Source organism: Polypterus senegalus, chromosome 7 (assembly GCF_016835505.1).
Source record: "Polypterus senegalus isolate Bchr_013 chromosome 7, ASM1683550v1, whole genome shotgun sequence".
NCBI classification, from domain to species: domain Eukaryota; kingdom Metazoa; phylum Chordata; class Cladistia; order Polypteriformes; family Polypteridae; genus Polypterus; species Polypterus senegalus.
The window spans coordinates 168500925-168528792 of record NC_053160.1 but is presented as its reverse complement, the minus strand read 5'-3'; the positions used below and the strand labels follow the sequence as shown (position 1 = coordinate 168528792).

General features: G+C 36.2%; 1 protein-coding gene across 1 annotated transcript in view; it reads left to right on the top strand.

Moving 5' to 3' along the window:
- LOC120533004 (uncharacterized protein KIAA2026) overlaps positions 1 to 27868 on the top strand; it is a 103358-nt gene that overhangs the window by 59173 nt on the left and 16317 nt on the right. Inside the window, exons 6-7 of the mRNA XM_039759591.1 lie at positions 6022 to 6137; positions 17080 to 17255. Of these exons, the coding sequence (XP_039615525.1) occupies positions 6022 to 6137; positions 17080 to 17255 (292 nt within the window). The remainder of the gene's footprint in view (positions 1 to 6021; positions 6138 to 17079; positions 17256 to 27868) is intronic.

Here is a 27868-nt window from a genome sequence, read left to right as displayed (position 1 = left end):
TTGAGTCCACCCAGTTTAGGGTCACAGAGCCAGTTGCTGTCTCAGCAGCACTGGGTGTGAAGCAAATGTGGTGAATGGTACGTCGTTCTTCAGCAGGATACAATCACTCGGCCAGTTTAGTAGAGTATGCTGCTTGCAATCTAATAACAAGAACGTAAAAATAAAGCTTTAGCTTTAATCCAGCCATTTTCTATAGAGTTTTTTGAAATTGTGTGATTTGATGACTCAGCGATCATTGTTAGTCTTTGTGGGCTTGGATTGGGGGTGAGAAAACTGGATGGATGTTGTTTTCTTCACAGCACATGAACGACTACACGTTCTTTGTTACCTGAGAATTATTATTGACAAATTTCCAGTATTCAGTATCAAAACAAGTAATCATCCTCAGTTAAACACTCTCGCTGATACTAATCAATCCACAAATTCATAGGGTTTGTCTATGTTATGTCAGGGATGCCAGGGGCAATGACCCGGCCAGGATGCCTTGGAGGAGCAGAAGAGGGCGTGCGCCCGCCTTGGACCCTGCCACCCTGGTTGATTTGGGGGTCACGGGTAGAGGGGCTTGGAAGCCCAACCTTGTAGGGGCCCGTGGTCACCGCCAGGGTGCGCCCCGATGCCTTGGGAACCCTGGACCTCAGCATTTCCGCCACACCAGGAAGTGCTGGGGGGAAGAGGAGCAGGGACACCCAGAGTGCTTCCGGGGATACAGCCGGCACTTCCGCCACACGGGGGCATTTCAGTGGGAGATTGCTGGGAAGCACCTGGAGCATATCCAGGTGTGAATAAAAGGGGCCGCCTCCCTTCATTCGGGGCTGGAGTCGAGAGAGAAGGAAGGACTGAGCTTGCTGGAGGAGGCAAGGAGGAAGGAGGGGTTTGTGTGCACCTTGAATTGTAAATAGTTTTGTAAATAAACGTGTGGTGGTGGAAAACAACAGGTCTGCCTGTCTCTGCCCGGGTTCCGTTCACAGTTAAAACAACTCACTAAATGTTAACCTGATTAAAACTAAATTTATGCATATAATCTTTGTTCAGTTCTTGTTACTTGATATTAAGCCAAGTGTGTGCTTAATCTGTCCCTCAATAGCAGTCACTAAGTGAACTAAGTGAACTAACTAAATGATGTAACTGCAAGCAGTAGGAAATATATTTGCAAAATAATACAAAACTTTTGCATAATAACACATTATTACAAAATGATGCAGTAATTTTTTTGAGTGGTGGGAATAAGCTTCCATAGAAAGCTACATCTTGAAGCAAGTGAATATTTAAAGAAAATTGAACATCATCTTAATGTAAATCACTAATCGTGGTAACTGTTTAAGAACATTTTCAAGACATTAGATTAATGATCAGAATACCCGGAAATCTGTCATATAGAACTGAAGAAAGTGGCAACATAATTTTGTGTGAAATATTGTGCCTTTTAAAATTTCTGTAAAGTGAGTATAATTTATAGCATGCCTTTTAGATATTCTGAAGTGCAATTTATGGTTGATTTACACAGCAGGGTTTACATAACTAATTTTAATAACTCTTACATTTTGTTTTTCCAAATATTTCAGACATATGATTACTGGTGATTATCATAAGCTGAAATTAATACAATGTGTTTATCTGGGTTTTAATTTATTTCTCACTTTAAGCAGGTACCACCTTGATTAACTGCATCTCTCATAGTACTATGAAATTAGTAGCTTGTTTGGTGTGAATGAGTTTAAAAAACACCATATGCACTCAACATTTGCTTGGAAATGCATTATGCATTTCATTACATGCAGGTATAACCAGTTGAAACCGTAATTAATGATAGAGATTAAGAATGACACAAATTTACAGAAATATGGATTGTTGTGTACAGTAATAGCAAATGTCAGAAGCAGTGCCAAGAAGGCACAGTTCTTTCAGATGTCTGACCAAGGAAGTTGGCATCATTCCTCTATTTGATTGTTGTCTGAATATTTACAGTGACTATCCTTTAAAAGGAAAGTACAGTAATCCCTCCTCGATCGCGGGGGTTGCGTTCCAGAACCCCCCGCGATAGATGAAAATCCGTGAAATAGAAACCATATGTTTGTATGGTTATTTTTATATATTTTAAACCCTTATAAACTCTCCCACTCTGTTAACATTATTAGAGCCCTCTAGACATAAAATAACACCCTTTAGTCAAAAGTTTAAACTGTGCTCCATGACAAGACAGAGATGACAGTTCTTTCTCACAATTAAAAGAATGCAAACATATCTTCTCTTCAAAGGAATGCGTGTCAGGAGCAGAGAATGTCAGAGAGAGAGAGAGCGCGAGAGAAAAGCAAACAATCAAAAAATCAATACGTGCTTTTGGGCTTTTAAGTATGCCCAAGCACCACGATAAAGCTGCATTTTTAGAGGAGCGTCCGTATCCTCTAGGCAAACAGCCTCTGTGCAAACAGCCCCTCTGCTCACACCCCCTCCGTCAGGCGCAGAGAATGTCAGAGAGAGTGAGAGAGACAGAGAAATGCAAACAATCAAGCACCGTGTGGGAAGAATATCGTATATCATTGAAGAGTTTTAGTTAATACATAATACATGCTCTGATTGGGCAGCTTCTAAGCCATCCGCCAATAGCGTCCCTTGTATAAAATCAACTGGGCAAACAAACTGAAGAAGCATGTACCATAAATTAAAAGACCCATTGTCCGCAGAAATCCGTGAACCAACGAAAAATCTGTGATATATATTATGCTTACATTTAAAATCCGCGATGGAGTGAAGCCGCGAAAGTCGAAGCACGATATAGCGAGGGATCACTGTAATTCAATCTTTCTAAGCTCTGCTCTTTAAACTTTTCCATCCTATTTCCTAGCCATATTCATGTGATGTCACTGGTATAAAAGGCCAGCTTGATTACCTTTACCTTTCACTGCAAGTTTAAGTTATTGAAGTTCTTGCACTTTGTGCATGCTATTTTCTTCTGATACAGTTTGCTTTGTTTAATGACATCCTTCAATTTACAGTTAAGAGATCATATATTTAACTGTATAGGCAACTTTACAGAGAGCATAAGGGTTTTAACATAATGTATTGATTGCATTTACAAAGGCGCTCAGGTGCATATTTTTTAAAAAATATGTCAAGTGTTTTAATAAGTTGGTTGGAATGTGCTTAAATAGGAGCACTGTAGTTGTGAGTGTTTGAGAGAGAAAGAGACAGACAGATGAACAGAATGAGAGTAGAAAGGCTGCATTTTGTGAATTAGCTGTTATTCTCAGTAAGACTTGGTGTTTTAGAATTTTTTTACACAAGTATTAATGTGTGTCACAGTCTGTGTATCTTGTGAGTTTACTATATTGTAAAAGGTTCAGTTCACATCTTAAAGAGGATTTGCTTGAATCCATTTGGGCCAAATGAAAGAAAATCTGTATAGGCTGATGACGCAATAGTTGACCCTGCTGGGCTTGGTACTATGCACTATGATTGGCACAAACCTAACACACATACTACTTTAAAACCAAAAAATAAATAAAATGCTGTCACTTACAGTTAACTCTTGGGGTAAGTCACTGCTTTAAGAACTGGAAGACTTGTGAGGAGGGGGGTGGCTAAATGGGTGAAGCAAAATAGAGGTACACTCCAGGGATGGGGGATGAGTCTTCAAAAGTTCATATTCTTGGTAGAAGATTAACTTTCTGTGGGTAAATGACCCAAGGACGTATAGCTAAAACTAAACTTAAGTTGTGTAAACATAAAGGTGGTGTTTTCCAGTGAAATGTTGAAGTGCCATTCCCTTGAGAAGAATTGAAGATTTCTGTTCAAGTATTTTTATTTATTTATTTTTCTTATAGTTACAGAACTTGTACAACGTTTATAGTATGTGGATGTCCAAAACTTAGTAGAGACTTGCAGTAAATATATTTGTGATGTCTATCAAAAATTAATTATATTTAGGATTAAGTTAAGGGAGTGAACGGAGCAGAGAGAAGTCAGATTTTTAGAAATCTGTGGATGCTGTCCACAAGAATTCAGTTGATAAATTGAACTATGGGTAATTGTTCATGATGCAGCTTTTCTTCAACATTTTAGTACAGTAAGGGGGAGCATGTGCTTAGTCAACATCTTTTGAAAGATCATGCCTACCACAATGTAAAGGCAGTCTGCATGGGAATCGGGCTCCTCTTTGACATTTTGAATTGAAAAGAGGGGAGTTGGCACTAACATTAACTGCATAGTGATAAGTGGAGATTTCACTTGTTGCCAAAGGCATAACATTCTAGTGGCATGTTGATAGGCAAATTTATGATGATTAATTTATGATGATTTTGCAATGAAGAAAATCGGCTTGGTCAATTCCAATAAATCAGTTGATGAATTTTTTTCTAATCTAACCTAATCGCAGATTTGGGAAATTATTAAATCATTCCAGTTTTTTATGGGGCATCTTATAAAGCTTAAAACATATATGTCTTTAATTCAGTGTTTTTTGCTTTTTGCCCCATTTTTCTTTCCATCAGTTCAAACATTTACCCTTAGAGGATAAAAAGTAGACCTATAACATACTCCATACTTACAGCCATATTGTTTCAATAGGAATGTTCTTTTTTGCCCATTGTGCAGTGCTTGATTTTCATATACGTCTTAGACTTCAGGCGTGATATCTCCACTCCAAAAAAAAAAAAACAGTATTTTATACCACATACTTGATGCCCTTGCTTCTTTATCATACTGTAGCAAGGTTGTGCAGTATACTGGTACTGAATAAAATACAGAAAAGCCCAGTTTTTAAAATAGTATGATGCCAAACATAAATTGTGTTCAAGCCTCATGTGCTCAATTACAAGACCCCCTTACAGGTGTTTGAAGGTATGTAAACTTGCCGTAAACTACAAGTACTATTTCAAACTTTAATTAATTAATTTGAATGTAAGCATATCTAGACAATTTTAGGAAGCTGTGCAAACTCTCAATTATAATTTCAAATGAGGAATGGAACTCTGCCATTAATGGAACACATTCCTGTTCTGTCTGGATACAGCATGGTATAGTTTATCCAAAAAGTGTATGTCACACACATTTTGAGTAATTCCATTAAGCTCTGGATTGCTTAGTCAAAAGTTTGTTTTTGAAGAAAAACATTTGCTTATTTTACAATTACTCTAATTTAATTCATAGCCTTATTTGGATTGAATAAGATTATGCAAAGAAAAATCTATTGTGATATCCTACATTATATTGCTAGTGCATCGACTTCTCTTAATCATCCAGAATAATCCTAGCCTGCCATCCATAACTTAATGAAAAAAGTAATGTCTTATTATCTGCAAGTAGAGAAAAAATTGATTTTCTTTGAGGAATGTTTCATAATATTTGTAGAATTTACTGGTGCTATATTAAAAAAAAAAAAAAAAAACCTTGTTAGACCTCTTATAATGTTTGAATATGTTTGATGATCTACATGATAACGGGCTATTTGTACAGTTTCTCAGCTGTGAGGGTTACATGTCAAATAGTGCTAAATATAATTTAATTTTAAACCTAAATTTTAGAATATTGTACTGATTGTACTTTTCAAATAAACTCAGTTTTACTTATTGTAATATGATATATAAGCTCATTAACACTAAGGGAAAGTAAGTTTAACTTGTTGCATTCATAAAAGTGCAGTGTGTGGGTTTCTTGATTACCATGGGGGAAGGTTGGGTATAAACAAGAGTTTCTGTTTGCCATCTTTGACAAAACATCAGTCAGTAAATTGGTTAGGATACTAACTATATAGAGGCATAGTCATTATTTAAAGTTTAAAAGGTGAACATGGACTCAACTATAGATAGATGAACATTTTTGTTCATACATGTATTTATGAAAAAAGTTTTCCATAACAAGACACGTACAGTATTTATAGAAAAATAGTTATTTGTTTGCCTAGTCTTTAAGCTACATTGTCACTGTATCCAATTCTCCCTTCCACGTTGCATATTGGGCCTCTATCATAACTATAAAATACCTGTAAGAATTTCATATACATCTTTTCTGTTTTTCTTTTTTCAGGGAAAGTGGTACTTGAAGAAACAAGCAGTAAAAGAATTGCACAGTACACTCGTGAGGCTGCTAAATGAGCTGTTACCATGGGAACCAAAGCTGATTAAGGCCTACCAAAGAAACAGGTAATTGAGTTTTGTAAAATTCACAATTTGAAGGGAAAGTTTTGTTATGTTTTAAGGTTTGCAGAACAGCAGATTAAGTAATTGTAACTCCTTTTCTGCATACCCCTATAAAGGACAGGTAACTTTCTGGCATTTCCAGCATAAGTGATCCTAATATGATACAGGTCCTTTTCTGTTATTTTAATGCAATTGCACCACTTTCACCAGACATTGGCGTGTGAAAGCACAAGTAATATGAATGTGATAAAAACTAAACTATATCATGTTAGGAGTTGTGCATGTAAAGCTGTAACGCACACTATAGTTGCAGATTCTGTTTTATTAAATTTGTCAGCCCATAAATACCTTGTAGAGTAATGCTGAAAATTTATGCAGAACAGTGGCTTAGAAGTGGAAAACAGTCACATTCTGGTGCACAGTTTTTACATTAGAATATCAGACATAAATCTGTGCCTGCTTGTAGAGCATCTCAGTGTTGTTTTTTTTTTTTTTTAACAAATAACTTGGATTTGAATTCAGAGGCATTTTAATAGTCACAACTAGAAGTTTAAACATGCATGAATTGAAAACCTCAAACCTGAATGTTTATAATCCGACCAACTCTGTTTTGCCTTGAAAAGAATTGTAGTACTTGGGTGTTGTACCATGTTAGCCATTATGAATGTAGAGAAAAGCCAAGCAAAATGACACCTTTTATTGGCTAATTAAAAAGATTACAATATGCAAGCTTTCGAGGCAACTCAGGCCCCTTCTTCAGGCAAGATGTAATACAGAAACTGAAGTTCCCTGTGTTTATATATACACACACTAGGACAAGAAACAACATTGGTAAATCTTTAAATGAAAAATCTTAAATGTAAAAAATTAATAGATTCATTCAGGCTAAGATTAATTTAACAAGAGAGAGAAGAACAATGTATGGTCAAGATCTTTGGATAAGATAACTGTCCAACAAAGTCCTTTGAAGTTTCAAACTTGTTTTTAAAAAATAAAATAAACTTAAGCATAAAAATTTAAGAATATCTGTTCTGCTTCCAGCTAACAAGGCAACTAAAATGGTGTCGTTCATGTGGTGTTGGCTTACGATTTCCTAATATTTAGTCATCAACACACTTCACCTTACATAAAATAAAAGTATGCTATGGCCATTATTTCCTCTAAGGGGAATGTCTGGAAAGTCGATAAAAAATCTTTTGAAATTGACCTTAAAGTGACCCGATGCCCACTCTTTGTGTTGTTCTTGCAGTTTGACAGTTTTTCCTCTGAAGAGTGCCAAATCAGCTAATATTATAATTGGAACAATTGTATTAAAATAGATATCTCTCTATTATAAAAAAAAATCCTTGGGAGGGAATGACTAGGAGACGAGACGATCTTCACGTTAAGATCACGGAAGACACTTAAAAGACCTGCAAACCGAAAGAGATTGGCCATGGAGCGTCTCGCGGGGACCTTAAACATGAGACTTTGTGCCAAGAGATTGACCCAGAACCGTTTTGCGGGGACATAGAACATGAGATTCTTGCAAGACACGCCCCACTTACAACCAATATCAAATAAGACCACAGGCAGCAAAACACTCAATCGTGTAAATGCTTTGACCACACACCGGTCCAGGGCTCTCAGCGCATATAAAGTGTATAAGGACAATACGTTATAAATGAAATGTCAATGACTAAATGAAGAAGAAAGAGCAGCGTGAAGAAAAGAGACCCAAAAGCGTTGGAGAGAAAAAAATGCAAAAAAGAAAGAAGAATCTAGGTGCAAATTCAGAAAATACGGAAAATGATAATCAGCCTGGAACAAGTGGAACTAAAAAAAAAAGCACGTCCAGTCGGACTCAAAATTAAAAGACAAAGTAGAACTTCAAAAAGACATTCAAAAACGTTGGCAGGATACACATGCAGAGCAGGTTAGAGATTTTGAAAGCAGTGGAATTCGAAAGGCTTAAAAAAAAAAACAGTGCGATACAAATGCAGAGAAAGTTAAGGAATATGAAAGCAGAAAAATTAGAAAGTATCAAAAAAAAACGAAAGTAAACATCGCAGTAGTGCAGACAAACGGAAATTATTACTCAAATAAATTACAGAAATAAAAGACGGAGTACAAAAAAAAGTACAATGTTATAAAGAGGTTAAAAAACAAGGGGGCCAAACACATGCAGAGCAGGCGAGAGATAATGAAAACAGTGAAATTCAAAAGACGCAAAAAAAAGTATGCGTGAAACGCATGCAGAGCAAGATACAGAATATGAAAACAGAAAAAAACAAAAGTGTCAAAACAAAGAAAGATCGCATTAGCGCAAACAAAGACAAATTATTACTCGGAGAAATAACTGAAAGGCGAATAGAGATCGAATATATGGACATAAGTGATATGTCAGAAGTATGTAAATATTGTAAGGCTTTCAAGTTCAAGTCAGAGACTTATAGATCGTCTAATTTGTATTTCCATCAGGGAAAAGTAGTGTTTATACACAATGAGGAAGCGTATCCAAGAGAAGTAAAAGATTTGATGTTTGGAGAAAGTGAAATCCACAAACACTACAGGCAAAATATTCGAGTCTACAATAAGCTTTTCACATTTGCATTATTCAATGCAGAAAACATAGATTTACACAAGAATGGACCATATGCTATGAGAATCTGTGGTCCAGCAACAATTAAAGCAATGACAAGCTTAATTTTGAAGAAACCACAATTCGGGCAGGTGTATATTTATGATCACGGAGAAGCAATGCAACATAAAATCAAAAGAGTTACATGATTGGACATATTAGAAATTATACAGCTAATAATGGGTACAAATCCATACATCCAAAAGTATCACACTTTACACGAAATCTATTTGCTAAACATGGACAAAGAAGTTTCCTTGGATTTCTATATGAATCCGAAACATCACGCACACATATACGGTATAATAAACCAACATGTGACAAGTTCTCAGCAATAATAGTTTCTAAAGTCGGAAATATCAAAAACAGAGTAGATATTTGTGTTTATCCAAAAGCAGAACATGAATCGACATTTCTGTCTAATAATTCACCACATTCCAATCCATTACTCTTTCCTTTGCTTTTCCCAGATGGAGAAACAGGATGGTCATACAATAAGAAACACATGAATTTAGAAAAACGAATAACACCAACACAATATTTCGGGGCAAAATTAGCGATACGTCGTAACAATGTATTTAACCCACTTCTGTCATCTCAACGTCTAACACAATATTACATTGTTAATGCGTATCTAAAAGTCGAAGCTAATCGTCTTTTCTTTATTAAATCGAATTAGGCAAAACTTAGAACGGAACATATGCAAGGACTCATTGATCACATTCAAAATTAAAATATCAATAGTTCAGACAAATTCAAAATAGGTAAAGCAGTAATATTACCATCATCATATCAAGGTAGTCCAAGATAGCATTGCAACAGTTATATCATGATGCAATGGCGATATCCAGAACTATCGGTCGGCCAGATTTATTTATTACAATACAGAAATCCAGAGATTTTTGAAAACAATGGCACCAGCTACATCGGCTCTGGATATTCCGACTTTCGTAAGTAGATTGTTTTATCAGAAACTCTTAACTTTATTGAAAGAACTCGAAACGGTGTTTGGTCAAATCCAAGCATACATTTACACGATCGAATTTCAAAAACGGGGCTTACCTCACATGCATTTATTGGTTACTTTACAAAAAAAATTATTAACTGCTAATGATGTAGATTATTTTGTCTGTGCTGAAATTCCAAACAGAGAAGCCTATCCTGAATTATGGTACAAAGTCATTAAACACATGTCTCACGGACTTCTTTTAAAAGATTCGGCATGTTGGGACTAGAAAGAAAAAAAGTGTTTAAAAAAATTTCCAAAAGCTTTCGTTCAAAAAACAGATATGACTAAGGCTGACTTTCCAGATTATCGCCGAAGAGATAATCATCATGAACAACACACACTTATCACGGAAAGATGGAAAAATTGTGATGACCAATAATTCAATGATTGTACCATATAACCTGTATTTGCTAAAAAGATTTGAGTGTCATATTAATGTTGAGTATTGTGCATTAGTGATGAGTATTAAGTACATCTACAAGTTCATTCATAAAGGGCACGATAGAGTGCGTGTAACTTATCAAAAGAACAGGCACAGGATGAAGTTCAAGCATATTTAGATACTCAATACGTTAGAGCAGTGGAAAGCGGGTGGCATTTAATGGAATTACCAATGCATGGTCAAAGTCATTCTGTAGAATTATTACCGATTCATTTACCCGGATAGAATATGATTCAGTTTAAAGAAGGTGAAGAAGCAGAAGCTTTACAAGTAGCAAAAACAAAAATACCAAATTAGTGGCTTATTTCGTCTATAAAATAAAATAAAAAAGACGTAAATGCAAAGGCATATACTTATGCGTAAATTCTTCAACATTACATGTGGCAAAAACAAAACTGAATGTGGCATCCAAGAAAAATTTAATTGTAGAAGTGTTGCACGATTAAATATTGTATCACCAAAAGATAGCGAAAGCTTTCATTTAAAATTGTTGTTACGAGAATCGAAAGGAGCAACGTCGTATAGAGATGTTCTAACTATAGATGGAAATATGTACGGTACCTTTCAAGAAGTGGCTCGAGCAGCTGGATTATGTAAATCGGACGACTATATGCATGAAATGATGTCTGATGCCACATCTGTAATGATGCCTGACAAATTAAGACACTTTTTCGTATACTTAATTATGACGGGTGAAGTTGATGCTTTACAATTATGGGACGTGTTCAAAGGACCATTATCCGAAAAGTCAGATGAACAAACAGCTCTTTCTATCATCAAAGAATTGTTAGAAGCAGAAGATTTAACAATGCAACAATTTGGACTTCCACAAGAAATTAACAAATCAGAATTAAAGAAAGAGATAAAAGCAGACGAAGATGTAACAGTGGAAGACCATAGAAAAATATATCAGGAAATGTACTCGCAATTAAACAATGAGCAAAGATCCATTTTTGACACAATTCAAAAAAAGTGTCCTTGGAGAAATTAAACAGCGATTATTCTTCATAGATCGGCCAGGCGTCAACAGGGAAAACCATTTTTGTATAAATGTTTGCAATAATAGAGTAAACAGCTATTCAAAAACATTACATCGATAGCATGGACAAGAATTGCAGCAATTCTTCTTCCATACAGTAAATCAGCTCACAAAATGTTTAACTTACCTTTAAATATCACAGACAAAAATGTTACATTGAACTGGAAAAAGAAGATGAAACAAGAAATGAAACAGAATGAAATTTTTGTTTGAGGCGAAGCAGCAATGATCCCACAAACAATATTAAACGTACTTGACAAAACGTTTAGGGACGTTTTTGGATCTGAAAAACCATTTGCAGGAAAAACCTTTATACTGGAAGGTGACTTTAGACAAGTTCTACTGGTAGTCAAGAAAGATTTACGATGCATGCCCAAAGAGTGGACCTTTTATGGTCTTTATTCCAACAGTTCATTTTAAATAAAAAATAAGTGAGCAAATAAAAATTCGCAAACTGGCTATTAGACATTGGCAACTTTTAAAATTGAAAATCTCCAAATAAAAGAAGACTTATTATGTAAAAAATCTTATTGAAGAATTTTATCCCTTAGGATTATCAATAGAAGAAATGAGTACACGTGCAATCCTAGCAGCGAGAAACGATGAAGTCAAACGAATTAATGCAAAAATCATCGATAGGTTACAAGGAAAATTGATTAAGTACATACAGTATCAATAGACTCTGCTGAAGTAGCTGATGATGATGGTGTGGAAGATGAAAACATCAACCTACAATATATCCCGTAGAATATCTACAAGCGTTAACATTGTTCGGTCTTCCACCGGCTGAATTACTGTTAAAAGAAGGATGTATCATAATGTTGTTGCGTAATTTATGTATGAGTGATGAACTATGCACTAACAAGATTAGTTATATTAAAAATTGGTCGAACAATTCTATCATGTAAAATTTTAACAGGCGACAAAAAAAGTTATGTAGTATATATTCCACGAATAACATTAGACACTAAAGGAGACCTTGATATGCCATTTGTATTAAAACGTTTACAATTCCCCATTAGAAAAGCATTTTCTATGACAATCAACAAATCACAAAGACAAACATTCAACAACAACAACATTTATTTAGATAACACATTTTCATACAAAAAATGTAGCTCAAAGTGCATTACATAATGAAGAATAAAAAAATAAAAGACACAGTAAGAAGAATAACTCAACACTAATTAACTTAGAATAAGAGTAAGGTCTGATGGCCAGGGAAGACAGAAAAAACAAAAAAAACTCCAGACGGCTGGAGAAAAAAATAAAATCTGTAGGGATTCCAGACCATGAGACCGCCCAGTCCCATCTGGGCATTCTACCTCACATAAATGAAACAGTCCTCTTTGTATTTAAGGTTCTCACGGAAGGACTTGATGATGATGGTCATTTAGACTTCTGGCTTTTAGTCCATCAATGTAGGAACATCATAATGCTTTGAGTAGGTGGTGGTGGCGCAGGCCACCACGACAAAGAAACCGGAAAAAGAAACAGAAGAGAGAGTAGAGGTTAGTGTGGATTTTAGAGCCACCATGAATAGTTATTATAATAAATTGAATACACAGAGTTTCAGGATTAAATTAAAGTGAAGTTATGAGAAGGCCATGTTAAAGTAATGTGTTTTCAGCAGTTTTTTTAAAGTGCTCCAATGTATTAGCCTGGAGAATTCCTATTGGCAGGATGTTCCAGATTTTAGGCACATAACAGCAGAAAGCCTCCTCACCCCTTCTTTTAAGTTTTGCTTTTGGAATTCTAACACTCAATTGAGGATCTAAGGTTACGATTAAGAATTTAGGGTGTCAGACATTCCGATATATACTGTGATGGAGCAAGATTATTTAAGGCTTTATAACCCATAAGCAGAATCTTAGTCAATTCTGAAAGACACAGGTAACCAATGTAGTGACATCAAAACTGGAGAAATGTGTTCGGATTTTCTTTTCCTAGTTAGGATTCTAGCAGCTGCATTCAGGACTTGTTGCAAACGATGAGGAGTGCGTTACAGTAATCTAGTCGACTGAAAACAAAAGCGTGAATTAATTTCTCAGCATCTTTCAGTGATACGAGAGGTCTAACTTTTGCTATGTTTCTTAAGTCAAAAAATGCTGTCCTAGTGGACTGATGAATATGCGATTTAAAATTCAGGTTACAGTCAACAGTTACCCCTAAGCTTTTTACCTCCATCTTGACTTTTAATCCTAATGTATCCAGTTTATTTCTAATAGCCTCATTGTATCCGTTATTGCCAATCACTAAGATTTCAGTTTTCTCTTTATTTAGCTTGAGAAAGTTACTATTCATCCATTCTGGAGTACAAGTAAGACATTGTGTTAGTGAATCGAGAGAGTCGGTGTCATCGGGTGCTATTGATAAGTACAGTTGTGTGTCATCAGCATAGCTGTGGTAACTCACGTTGTGCCCTGAGATAATCTGACCTAACAGAAGCATATAGATTGAGAAGAGCAGCGGACCAAGGATAGAGCCTTGTGGAACACGATATAGGATATCATGTGTCTTTGAGTTGTGATTACCACAACTAACAAAGCATTTTCTCCCTGCCAGGTAGGATTCAAACCAATTTAAGACACTGCCAGAGAGGCTCACCCTTTGACTAAGACCATTTCTAAGAATATTGTAATCAATGGTGTCAAATGCGGCACTGGGATCGAGGAGGATGAGAACAGATAAATGGCCTCTGTCTGCATTTATCCGCAAGTCATTTACTACTTTAACAAGTGCAGTTTCTGTGCTGTGATTTGTTCTAAATCCTGACTGAAATTTATCAAGATTAGCATGTTTTTTGAGGTGGTCATTTAAATGTATAAGACTGCCTTTTCTAGAATTTTACTTAAAAAAGGCAGGTTAGAGATGGGTCTAAAATTTTCAAAAGCAGAGGGGTCAAGATTATTTTTCTTGAGTAGGGGTTTAACTACAGCAGTCTTAAGACAGTCTGGGAAGACCCCCGTATTTAATGACGAATTTACTATGTCAAGAATACTATCAGTTAGCACGCCTGATACTTCTTTAAAAAATTTGTTGGTATTGGGTCAAGGACGCAGGTGGAGGGTTTCAGTTGAGAGAGTATTCTATGTAAATCAGGTAAACCTATCCTTGTGAAAGAAAAAGTTGGTTTATTTATAAGAGAAAAAGAAACGATATTCACTCATGGACAGTTATATGTTGCGTTGTCACTATGTAAGTCCAAAAACAGAATCAAAATTCAATGCGATCTTGAAGAAAAAATAATTCCAAGCATTGTATTTACCAAAGTTCTAAAATAAAAGGAAAACTAATGAAATAGAAACAATTCCAAGAAAAAAAAATATCGTAAAAGTATGTATCCAGAAAACCAAACATGGGGGTTGGCGAGCGAAGTGAGCAGGGGGAATAGCCCCCTAGTATATTTGAAAACATTCAAACATGTATTAAATGCATTCTGAGTGTTAAATACGGTATACTTTTGTACAATGTGTGCTTTTTTTTTAAATTAACTCTTATTGATTTTTTTACTTTTCTGCTGATGTATGAAGTGTAAAGTTGAAGTTGTCTGTAAGGCATGAAGTGCTTATCACTCCTGCATAGTTGCATAAAAGATTAGATTAAAACTGCAACCTTCAGACGAATGTCTCAATGGAAACACAGGCCTTCACAAAAACTTATTCTCAGTATGTGCAAAGTGACGTGATTAAAGAAGAAGAGAACTGGTATACTGCTCAGAATGCCTCCCTGTAATGAACATAAAACACCTAGATAAAACCGCAATCGTTAATCAATTCATTTATTTGAAAAAAAAGAAAGGCAGCTGGTGGATTGGGTGTGAATGAGCTGACATGACAGTTTGCAGCGATGGATGCCCATTGAGTGCTATAGCCAGGAATTGGCAGTCAACTATTAACCTAGGGAACAAACTAAACGTAGTTTTCTGTTTTTAACTGTTATAGCAAAAATGTAATACAGTTGACATGAATATTTTACATTTTAGGCATTGTGTGTCAAGTCAATACTCACCAAAGGGCACAGATGTTTGAACCTGCATGCAGATGGTATTTCTATATGAAGATCAGTTTTTATTGAAAAAAAACACATGATTAAAACATGAACAGCCAGTAGCTATTTATAAACCTCTTACTATTGTAGCCATGGATGACTCGTTAACTTTAACACTACTTTTATTCCTAATCTACCGCAGACCTATTGTCTCACCCACAGTCTTCTGCTTTAGTGTCAAATCCAAAAAGCATACTGTAAATGTACATGAGCAGGGGAAACCTTCTTTCTTCCTTTCTTGCAGCTACTGTGGTACTTGCCTTCACAAGAAGACCAGCTCAGTCACTTGTTGTATTCAGTCATCATTTATAATTATTGTTCTTTAACAAAAAAAAAAAATACATGCAATGCCACTTAATATTTTCATCTCATCTGCATCCTTGTGGTAGTACTGATGTTGGGACTTAAATGAACACTAAATCCCAAGAATCAAAACGGCAGGAAAGGCTGTACCATGCATCGACAGCCCATCCACTAACTACCACATTGATTTTTGGTATTTGATTTCTTCTACAGTAAATGAAGAGCAGAACCCAACCCCAGAAAGAGTGCCTGGCACACATACTCCTGCAGACCCTTTTAAGAGTTATCAGCCTAAATTATCCATCTTTGAAATGTGGTTAGCTCTGCTACCTCATTTGTTAAAATTCCTGGGTTCTAATCTCAACTCACACATGCACTCTTTGTAGAGTTTGCCTGCTTTTTTTTATACCCCCTTTCATTATAACTCTGCTCACAAATATGTGATAAAATATTGTTATGGGCAGACTCCTCTGCAAACTGGCAACGTAAATACAGGCATGTATGTGCCCAGTTTGTCTCATAACATTCTACTTCATCTTGTGTATTTTAATTGCAATGCAAGCTACGAGCTACGGCTGCAGAAAATTGGCCAACTTGACCTCACAAGTTATGTTACCTGTACTATAGTTTTAGTATTAGAAACATATTCATTTTTGTGGTGTTGACTTTTGTGTGTGACATTATATTTGTTAAATATATATTGAGATATTATTTCATTAGTATTAATTTTTTGTTAAATTTAGAAGTAGCAACATGTAACTTTGTGATTTGTGGATAGATTAGGGTATTATTAGTATCTATTAAATGAGAACATATTCTGAAAACCTTTGTACAGTATGTAGTATTTATTAAAAAATAATTACTGTTTAAAATAGAAAAAAATTCATGGCAGCATCTTAAATCTTCATTTCTCTCAGGTCACTTTGATGGTTTTGAACTATTCTAAGAGCACAATATTGGTCTACAAATATGGATTCTATGTATTTTTGATGAAAAGGGACATTTTTTGATTTATAGCTCACTGTAAATTATGAAGTTAGTAAAATGGGCCTGAACATTTAGATTATTAAGCTTTTTTTAATATTTATGGTTAATTGTAAGTCTCACATTCACTTTCAGTGACCATGAACTGAACATCAGTATTTCACTGTTTGTTGTATTCTTGTATTTAGATTCCAGCTATTTTTTCAATATTTTTCTAAGACAGCATGCACCTAAATTTTAATTCTTTTATATTTTATTTATGTCTTATATAGGTATTTAGCCTGGCCTAATTGGAAAGAAGTTCTAGTTAGAGAATTCTGGTAGAGAGAAGCTATTCATTAAACTAAACAGACTTGCAAGTAAGCCTAATTGTTGTCCTAAGTATGTTAAAGTGAATTTCATATATTTATTTAGTTAAGCCAGTTGAAATTATTAATTTTCCATCATATGTGAATATTTAATAGGCTTCTAAGTGAAAACCTTAACTATTTCTTCTAGGGCTCGACTGAAGAAAGACTTTGATGATTTTAGGAGGCTACCTGATTATGATAACTTTATTAGAGAAATTATAACTGGAAATGAAGCAGAAGCAGATCTAAGCAAAGACATCTTTTTTCTGGAAGACAGCAGCCCTAATCAGCTTGAAGAAATGAAGATGAACTATGTTGGAATTGGTAAGTGGTTCATTAGATTCACAGGCAGTATAACTTTTACTATACATTAAACATATGATTTATAAGGTATTATAATTCTTGAATGTACCACATTAAAAGTATGCTAAATTCAACTAAAAACACTCAAGATTAAAAGGTTACCATTCTCAAAAGCAGTAATCTATCCTGGCATCACTGGATACAATACAGAATCTATAGAGTGCAACCTCATACACACACATATTCAGACATGGCCAATTTGGAATTGTTGGTTAACTTAACATGCTTGTTATTAAGGATATGGAAGGAAAAGCAGAGTACCAAGGAGAAGCCCAGTTACACTTGAAAGGAAATGGAAACTTTGCAGTGGGAAAGACTGGACACAGCTTTCAAACCTATGGCTCTAGATTTGAGCAGTTGAAGTGCCACCTTTAAAAAGATCCTTTTGGTATAATGAGATAATGTACTGTAGACACCTAAGAGCCCAAGATGGTGAGACAGCTTGTGCATGTTGATAAAGTATATTCTTAAGTATCTTTTATGAATATTGATAACTTGACTCCCAAAAACCATTATTTTACAGGATCAAGAAGTAAATTCATATGACCACAGCTGTTTTTATATTGTTTTGACCACGTCGTTTCTTTGAAAATTTCAGTGTAATTTGCATACATTTTAAATGTGCTTTAATTCAAACTTATTGGAGTGGTGAGAGCCTAGTTAAGATTTTAATTTAAAGCAAATAACATTCCATACAATCAAGTCAAACTTAACAAATCAAAATTCAACCCCCACCCAAGAGAAAGAGAGCAAAGCTAACAACCAGAGCAAATCTTTAACACTAGAATTACCAGAGTCTATGAAAAAACTCGTAGATCCAGCCCACCTTAAAACCGTTCTCACCTCTCCGCCAGCGTGTTTTGTCTTCTAAAGGAGCTGGTTAAGACGAGTAGCTAGCAGCCGGCTATTCCATCCCCCACCGTCGCAGAATGTTCGCTAAGTTTTCCCAGCTCATGCCTTGTTTGATTATCTGGGAGTGACTCAGCTGCTGGAGTTTTAGAGTGGAAATAAAAGATTGTTATTTGGAACACATGCATTTCGTGTTGGTTCCGTTTCTACAGTAATCTGGGTAAACACATTGTTAAAACAGAAACTTTTTCATATTTTAGTAATAAATGTTACAAAATGTAGGCATAAATTATAGTGTGTAAAGCATGAAGTCCAAGCATCAAATAAACACTTTCGCAAAGGGTTCAAAGACAATAAAACAGTTTCTGTAGCGTAGTGGTGGGAGTAGTTGATCTCAAGCACAGCGGGTTTGCCCTGCCTTTAGAGAACTGAGTTTGATTCCCCCCTGACGAGAAAGTGTTATTTTTTTTTTATTTACAGTAATCCCTCCTCGATCGCAGGGGTTGCGTTCCAGACCATCACCCCCTAGCCCCCCCCATAGGTGAAAATCCGCGAAGTAGAAACCATATGTTTCTATGGTTATTTTTATATATTTTAAGCCCTTATAAACTCTCCCACACTGTTTATAAATATTCCCCGCAGAGTTATACAGCATAATCCCTTTGTATTCTCTTAGATATTAGGTAAGATTCATTGAAATTATGTATATAAACACACTGTTTATATACAGTAAAACCTAAATATTATTTTAAAGATATTGAGTGTCTCCGATATCACATGTTACAGCCATTACGATAGACATGCCACCAACAATAAATACGTACAATGCAACAAAAATAGTATACAGTAAATGTGTGTACAGTGACACTAAACATACGTACATGTACTAAGTACTGTAAGTAGAAAATTAATTATGGTTACTCACCAACAATGACACGATGACTTGTCCGATAACAATGAGTTTTATTTTACTGCACAACAAAGGAGAGCGTTACAGCTCTTAAAGGAGCCACTTCAGGCGATTGTGTAGCACTGCCGTTGTTCTTCTTCTGGCAGTCTTCAATCCAAATCCCTAAAGCAGATTCCATCCAGACTACTGCCTTATTACATCCACTTACAACTTGTTTTGCACCCTGGTTTAAAGGACACTGCGGCCATAGATCTTATATTCCTTTCCTACTTTTTAAATAAAAGAATTGTAGCCTTCAACAAATCCAAAGCGCTTACCTTTTCGCAATCGTTAACATCTTCCGCTTTGCGCTTGGGCACGGCCCCTGAAGCAGTAGCAGATCGTTTTGGAGCCATAATGAAGGACTTGACTATGCACAAAGATAAACACAAAAGAGCACAACTCTTTACACAGCGAAACACGTTGATGCTGAATGAGCGAGACGAGACTTCCTAGTTAACACTGCATTCAGCAAGCAGGAACTTAACTGCGTGCTCTGATTGGTTAGCTTCTCAGTCATCCGCCAATAGCGTCCCTTGTATGAAATCAACTGGGCAAACCAACTGAGGAAGCATGTACAGGAAGTAAAAAGACACATTGTCCGCAGAACCCGCGAAGCAGCGAAAATCCGCGTTATATATTTAGTTATGCTTTCATATAAAATCCGCGATAGAGCGAAACCGCGAAAGTCAAAGCGCGATATAGCGAGGGATTACTGTATTTGTGTTTTTTTTTTTTTCTTACCTCAAACGGACATAAAATTTACAAACTGTCACACACACAATTTACACACTGTCAGTTAATGAGTTTGTTATATTTTCATGTGGGATGCACCTTTTAACATATTTTTTAAGAATTGAGCCTGCAAATAACATGAACAAGTGTCCTTATAATTGTTATTTTTAAGATCCATAACACACAGACAGACAGAGCACTGCGTAATAGAGAGACAGAGAAGTCACTAGACATATAAATAAACAGGGAAAGCACATGTACTGAAAGAAAAAAAAAAAATCAACATGTGCGTCGATCCTCCTGCACTGAATAAGCTCACGCACTGTAACATCCCTCCTCCCCCCCATCTGACTCCAAGTACTTGCGCTATTATTTAGAGTCAGATGGGGGAGGGGGCTTGTTAGAGTGCATGAGCTTATTCAGTGCAGGAGGATCGACGCACATGTTGTTCTTTGTTTTCTTTCAGTACATGTGCCTTCCCTGTTTATTTATATGTCTAGTGACTTCTCTGTCTCTCTTATTACGCAGTGCTCTGTCTGTCTGTCTGTCTGTGTGTTATGGATCTTAAAAATAACAATTATAAGGACAGTTGTTCATGTTATTTGCAGTCTCAATTCTTAAAACATATGTTAAAAGGAGCATCCCACATGAAAATATAACAATCTCATTAACTGACAATGCATACCAGTTTATAAATGTTATGTCCATTTGAGGTTAAAAAGAAAATGCATTAAATCATATATCAATCGACACACGCTGCAAGTAGGCAGTGAGAGTGGACATAAAGACACTAGATAGATTGTATACAACAGGCAAAAATAGCGTCCACTTGATAACAGTATTAGCTATAATAAATGAAAGCATGAATTAATCAACAGAGAGAACCACGATCAACATTTTAAACTTAACGATTTACTTAAGAGAAAAAAAAGAAAAGCGCCCCAGCATGTAGAAAGCAGACGCTTGCAGGCAAGCAGGGAGGCAGGCAGCGTGGCCATGGTTAAAAAGAAAAAAAAAGTAACACTTTCTCCCTGGTGGGGAATCGAATTTGGATATCTGAGGCACAGTAAGCATACTGCGCTCTGAAAAGCAAATCGTAACGGTACGCCACAGAAGTTGTTGCAGCATTGTTGAACCTTTTGTGAATGTGTTTATCTTTGGAAATCAGTCTTCACACATTCTATAGTTTATGCCTACATTTTGTAATATTTATTACTAAAATATGAAAAAGTTTCTGTTTTAACAATGTGTTTACACATATTACTGTAGAAATGGAACACACATGAAATTAGTGTGTTCCAAATAACTATTATTTCCACTCTAGAACTCCAGCAGTTGAGTCACTCCCAGATAATCTAACAAGGCATGAGCTGGGAAAACTTAGTAAACGTTCTGCGACGGTGGGGGATGGAATAGCCGGCTGCTTGTCTTAATCGGCAGATTTAGAAGACAAAGGACGCTGGCGGAGAGGCGAGAACGGTTTTAAGGTGGGCCGGATCTACAAGTTTTTTTCGTAGACTGTGGTAATTCTAGTGTTAAAAGCAACAAGGAAGGAAAAGTATCCCTTTCCCCCGATATTCTAAAATGTTATTGATTAGATCCTTCCATATTTAAAAGAAAAGGTTTCAACTGATCCTCTAAGTAAGAATTTGATTTTTTTCCATTTTCAAATAGTATAGAACATCACTTACCCACTGACTTAAGAGGTGGGGTGGGATTCTTCCATTTGAGCAAGATAAGGCTATGTGGTGGCAGTGAGGTAAAGGCAATTACAGTTTGTTTGTCCTCCACTTTAAGCCAATTTGAATGAGACTGATAGCAATAGAGATAATCGACTTCGTACACAAACTATGCAGTTTTTACATGTTTACAATTCTTTTCCACATAGCCAAATTGTTCCTAGTTCTTACTATAGTTTAAATGTATAGTTGCTTTTTAATAGCTTGCAGCCAAAGTTACCTTGGTTGATGTCAAGATGCAAGTAGCAGACAGGAGTCACAAGGAAGTGCTATGTGAGGCTTGTTGGGTGCATGCCCATCCCTCTTTCCAAGTAGATTCAGTTAGTTACTGACTACTCGGCCAAACGTACTTCGGCTGCTCATAATTCTTTGCTTTTTGACAAACTAAATAAATTCTGCGATAGATGTAATATACAAACAAGTATGTAGCAGACAGCACTGAGAATCCTAAATGATCATGGTGTAAGGTGGCTTCTTAGCATACAGCATCGTGGAACAGCATCTCAGTCTGATCTTGTTTCAGCAATGAAAGAATCCTTCAGCATGTGCTAATTTATCCTAGACTTTCTGAACAGGTTTGTGCTTCCTTTTGTGTTGAGAATTCTGGAGTGGACTGCAAATGTGGAGCAAGGACTTACAAACCAAATTTAAATTTTATTTTTGGCTTACTTGAAATAAACTTTCAGTTAACAACCATATATACTCATGTACAAGTTGGGTCTTGAAACCCGAAAAATCGATCATAAAATCAGACCCCGACTTACATGTCCAATCAAAAATGCAATACTTACATTTTTTTTTTTAATTTTTTTTTTTATAACATCATCTTGCCTCCTCCAATCTCACATCATTTTCTCAGATGCATCGAATTTTGTTGTAGTTACCAATTTCTTTTGCTACTTCAACGACGTTTAATTTAAAACCAGCTTCATATTTTCTTCTGATCGAATGCCCCTTCATAGATAACAGATGCTGTTATGATAAAGGTGTATGAAGGGAGGGAGTGAGATACAAAAAACACAAATCAATGCAAACATTGCTTCAGAATAGTTTGGGTATTACCTTGTGACGACGTAGGCACAATAGAGAGAGAGAGAGAGGTTAGGAGCACACGCTGATGCATTGCTGCACCCACATAGGAAAAAAAAGCAGTGTGCTTCATCGTTACTTTCTCAGGTGGGTATTAACATAATCTTTTGGACCAATAGTGCGAGTTTTCTGCATTCGACTTATATGACCGACATTATAAAATACTAGAAATTATGTAATAGAATTAAATCCTGACTTGGAACATGGGAGAACTTATCTACAAATATAAATGGTATTTTTTGGTAATAACTGATTGTAAAATATTTGTATTTCAATGAAGAAATTTCAGCAGTTTGGCATGATGTTGGCTCACAGTGGCCTACGTTCTCTATAGTAGTATTCCTTTACTTTGGTCTGGTCAGTGTGGGGGATACATGCCTCCTTTGTCTTCTACCACTGAAAAGGATTAGCCTTTTTCTTTGTATTTCCTGATTTTCCTAAATACTGTAGATTCTCTCTTCACTGCATTAAACACATGAATTGCGTAAATGCAAATAAAATAGTTTTTAAATATGTTAATTATAAAAGGGAGAAAGCATTACTATAGAGTTAAGTGTTTTGATTAAAAGCACATCCCAAAGTAAGTGCAGCTTTAACACTTAAATACAGCAGAGTTTTTTAGCTGTGTTCTGTCACATTATTATCATTGAATTGCCATTGAAACATTTCAATCCCAAACGTTTGTTTCAGAGTGTGTAGAATTGATTCCTTGAATGATAGCATTTGGCAAATGCTGGAACCAGGGCTTGAATGGCAGACCATCTTGGAAAAGCTTGGGTTGTTGCTGATGCAAGAGGTGTTGGTAAGAGCAGCAGGGGGCACTCACCCTGTGGTCTGTGTGTGGATCCCAATGTCCCAGTGCATTGACAGAGACATAGTGCTTACAAAATTGTGCCATCCATCAAATGAGACATAATACCGAGGTCCTGACTCCTTGTAGTCATAAAAGATTCTTGGCCTTCTTAGGAAAAAATTTTGGGTGTACCCCTGTGTCCTAAATAAACTGCCACATTATTCCTTGTCTCTAACTGGCTCTCTCTCTCTCTCTCTCTCTCTCTCTCTCTCACTCTCACCCCTTCGCACTTTAGAGCTAATGTTGTGGTGAGCTTACTGGCGCATTAATGGCTTTCATAACATCATCCAGTTGATTGCCTCACATTGGTGGTGGTTAAAGTGGCTCCCCACTGTCTATGTAAAGCATTTTGAGTAGTTAGAAAAGCGATCTATAAATGTAATTGTTACTTATAGCTCAATAATGGATTTTCATTTTTGTGTATGGGTGTATATTTGTTACTTTTTTTCTTAATTGATACTTAAGGACTGTACCTCAGTATTACTTGTGTACAGTCATCCCTTGGAATGCGTTAGCGATTGGTTCCAGGACTTCCCCCAAGAATTACTAAATCCATGGATGCTCAAGTCCCTTATATAGGTCAGATGCAATTTAGTATTTGGTTGTATGTAAATACTAATAGTATAGTATTTACATATAATCTATGCACATCCCTTCCATAAACTGTACTTTAAATCATTTCTAGATTGCTTATTATAGCACTAACACTTCGACAAGTGACATGCTACTTTTCCAGAGATCTAAGATTTTTATTTTCTTGTTGAAAAAGAGCACTTTGTGCTCCTTCATAGCCTCTCAACTTGCACTAAGTCCCTGCACTTTGTACACACTGCCCATTGCTACTCCCAATTGGATATTGAGGTCATTCAGACCTGCTCTGCTGCAATCATTCATGGTCACTGGCAGAGCACCAGGAAGATGATCAAACTTGACTACAGAGGAAGTAAAATTGTAACAAGGTTTATGTAGTGGGAGCAGTGGAAAAATTGATCCTGATCCTCGAGGGGCGAGAGACAAGGGCTGTCTCGTTTGTCCAATCTTATCTCCTCCCACTGGTTCTCCCTCCTTGCCTGCACCCCACAAGATATGCCTACACATCATCTCATTCATGTGGATTCAGCATAGTGTTTGGCATATGGCAAATTCAAGTTTTGCTTTTTGAAAATTTCTGGATTTTTTTTTTTTCTTGAATATTTGTGATCTGCAGTTGGTTTTATCTGCGGATTTGAAACCTGTGGGTACAAACAGCTGATTACAGTTGTAATTATGTGAACTGTGTTACAGTATGTGTTTTGTTCTCTTAAATGAAAAGAAGAAAATTTCAGGCAGTTCATAAAAAATCATCCTTATTGCTCAAAAATACAATGCTTTTAAATGTACACCACATTGCAAACCAGCAAATAAGAAAATATAGTCTAATCTAGACCATTTCCAAATCCTATAACCTTGCTAATTGACCCAGGGATGTATTTTTAGGTTTTCTGCTTGCTTTTGTGCACATTAATATAATAATAATAATAATAATTAATAATAATAATACTCCTCTTTAGTACCTTAGATATTACTGGAAAAATTATAATTGTCAATATTCAGCATTAATGAAGAAACTGTTCTTGAAATGTGTCTAATATGGTCTCAGAGTTTCACTGCAGGTGTGCATTGGACTATCCTCATATTTTCGTCATTATCAGATATACTACAGAGGACTACCTGTTGGATCTCATTGTAAGTGCTGGTGGTGTGACTTGATTTCTTAGAACCCCATCAGCTTCTAAGCACATCACTCTGTTATTGACATGGTGCTGCTGGGTTTGGTGGTTTAATGACTGCGGTCTCACAAAAAGTGGCTGAATTATCTAAACAAAGGAAGTCAAATTTTCATATTGTGTAATAGCTTTGAGCATGACACAAGCCTCTATTATATTTTACTTTCCCACCAACTCTAAATTATCTAAATATTTTATATGTTGAAGTATGTAAGATCTATTAATGCCAGATACACTCGCCTAAAGGATTATTAGGAACACCATACTAATACAGTGTTTGACCCCCTTTCGCCTTCAGAACTGCCTTAATTTCTACGTGGCATTGATTCAACAAGGTGCTGAAAGCATTCTTTAGAAATGTTGTCCCATATTGATAGGATAGCATCTTGCAGTTGATGGAGATTTGTGGGATGCACATCCAGGGCACGAAGCTCCCGTTCCACCACATCCCAAAGATGCTCTATTGGGTTGAGATCTGGTGACTGTGGGGGCCATTTTAGTACAGTGAACTCATTGTCATGTTCAAGAAACCAATTTGAAATGATTCGAGCTTAGTGACATGGTGCATTATCCTGCTTGAAGTAGCCATCAGAGGATGGGTACATGGTGGTCATGAAGAGATGGACATGGTCAGAAACAATGCTCAGGTAGCCCGTGGCATTTAAACGATGCCCAATTGGCACTAAGGGGCCTAAAGTGTGCCAAGAAAACATCCCCCACACCATTACACCACCACCACCAGCCTGCACAGTGGTAACAAGGCATGATGGATCTATGTTCTCATTCTGTTTACGCCAAATTCTACGCCATTTGAATGTCTCAACAGAAATCGAGACTCATCAGACCAGGCAACATTTTTCCAGTCTTCAACTGTCCAATTTTGGTGAGCTTGTGCAAATTGTAGCCTCTTTTTCCTATTTGTAGTGGAGATGAGTGGTACCCGGTGGGGTCTTCTGCTGTTGTAGCCCATCCGCCTCAAGGTTGTGCGTTTTGTGGCATCACAAATGCTTTGCTGCATACCTCAGTTGTAACGAGTGGTTATTTCAGTCAAAGTTGCTCTTCTATCAGCTTGAATCAGTCGGCCCATTCTCCTCTGACCTCTAGCATCATCAAGGCATTTTCGCCTACAGGACTGCCGCATACTGGATGTTTTTCCCTTTTCACACCATTCTTTCTAAACCCTAGAAATGGTTGTGCGTGAAAATCCCAGTAACTGAGCAGATTGTGAAATACTCAGACCGGCCCGTCTGGCACCAACAACCATGCCACGCTCAAAATTACTTAAATCACCTTTCTTTCCCATTCTGACATTCAGTTTGGAGTTCAGGAGATTGTCTTGACCAGGAACACACCCCTAAATGCATTTAAGCAACTGCCATGTGATTGGTTGATTAGATAATTGCATTAATGAGAAATTGAACAGGTGTTCCTAATAATCCGTTAGGTGAGTTGATTCTATTTGTTATAAAGTATGTACTGAGACCATAAATCAGAATGACATGCTTGTATGCCTTTTACTGCTTGGGAAGAGATGCTGTTAGTTGACAGATTGGTGCAGAAGAATCAAGTGATGCTGCAGTCTGAAGTTCTTTCACTGTATATGACATAAGATGTTGTTGCAGGCTTTGATGTCTTAGGACTATGGGGCTGCATGACGCAGTTAACAAAGCAATTGTAGCTCTTGGCTGAAGCTTGCGCAATCATCTGGTGGGTTTGCCAGTTGTCTTCAGTCAATATCAGAATCACCAAAACACAATGCACATGGTACAGTCTATAATGTTTTACATAAATGTTTAATCCTTACAGATAACCAAGATTCATGTAATTTTCTTTTTCCTTCTATGCTATCTGATAAACAACACCAATAACACAACACTACATATACACATCTTCATAAATTTGCTGACACATTGCGTTTCTCTTTTTTTTTAGATTTGAAATTGCCCATTTATTCAGTTCTTTTTATATATACATATAATAAATGACAAAAATTAGTATTAAAATAATCCTTACACTATTTTCATTTTTTAATCTTTTAAAATGCCAAATAAAATCATAAAAGTACTGCAAAGATGCATTGTTCATGCATAGTTATAGTGATTGTTAATTTATTGCCAAAGTATTTTAAGTTTTTTCTGTGTTTTGTATTCATTTTCACTTTAAAATTAACCCTTCCTTTTTCTTAATTTATGTACACTAATTTATAAATTATTACATACTTTAAGGCTTTTGTTACACTTTTTTATTTTCTGAATTTTCCGTAATGAAGTAAGTTAATCTTTCTTCAGGTGTGGTGTCTACATAAAATGAATGCCTTAATTATCCTGTAGCATAATTTGCTGTTCTTTATTTAGTTTTTGTTGTGTTTTTATTTCAATATTGGTTTACTGAATCGTAAACATGTAAGCTGCTGACAGTGTGCATAAAGGTAATAATTTGAGCAAGACAGGTCTGGTCAGGTCCCTACATGGGTGTGCCTGTTCTCTTGGTAAAGTAGGGCAAAGAGACTTGTTTCGTTTCATTTTTCTTTTACTTACTTCGTCATTATTTTTTGTTGAGTTGGGCGTCACTTATTAAGTGTGGCAGAGTGTTAG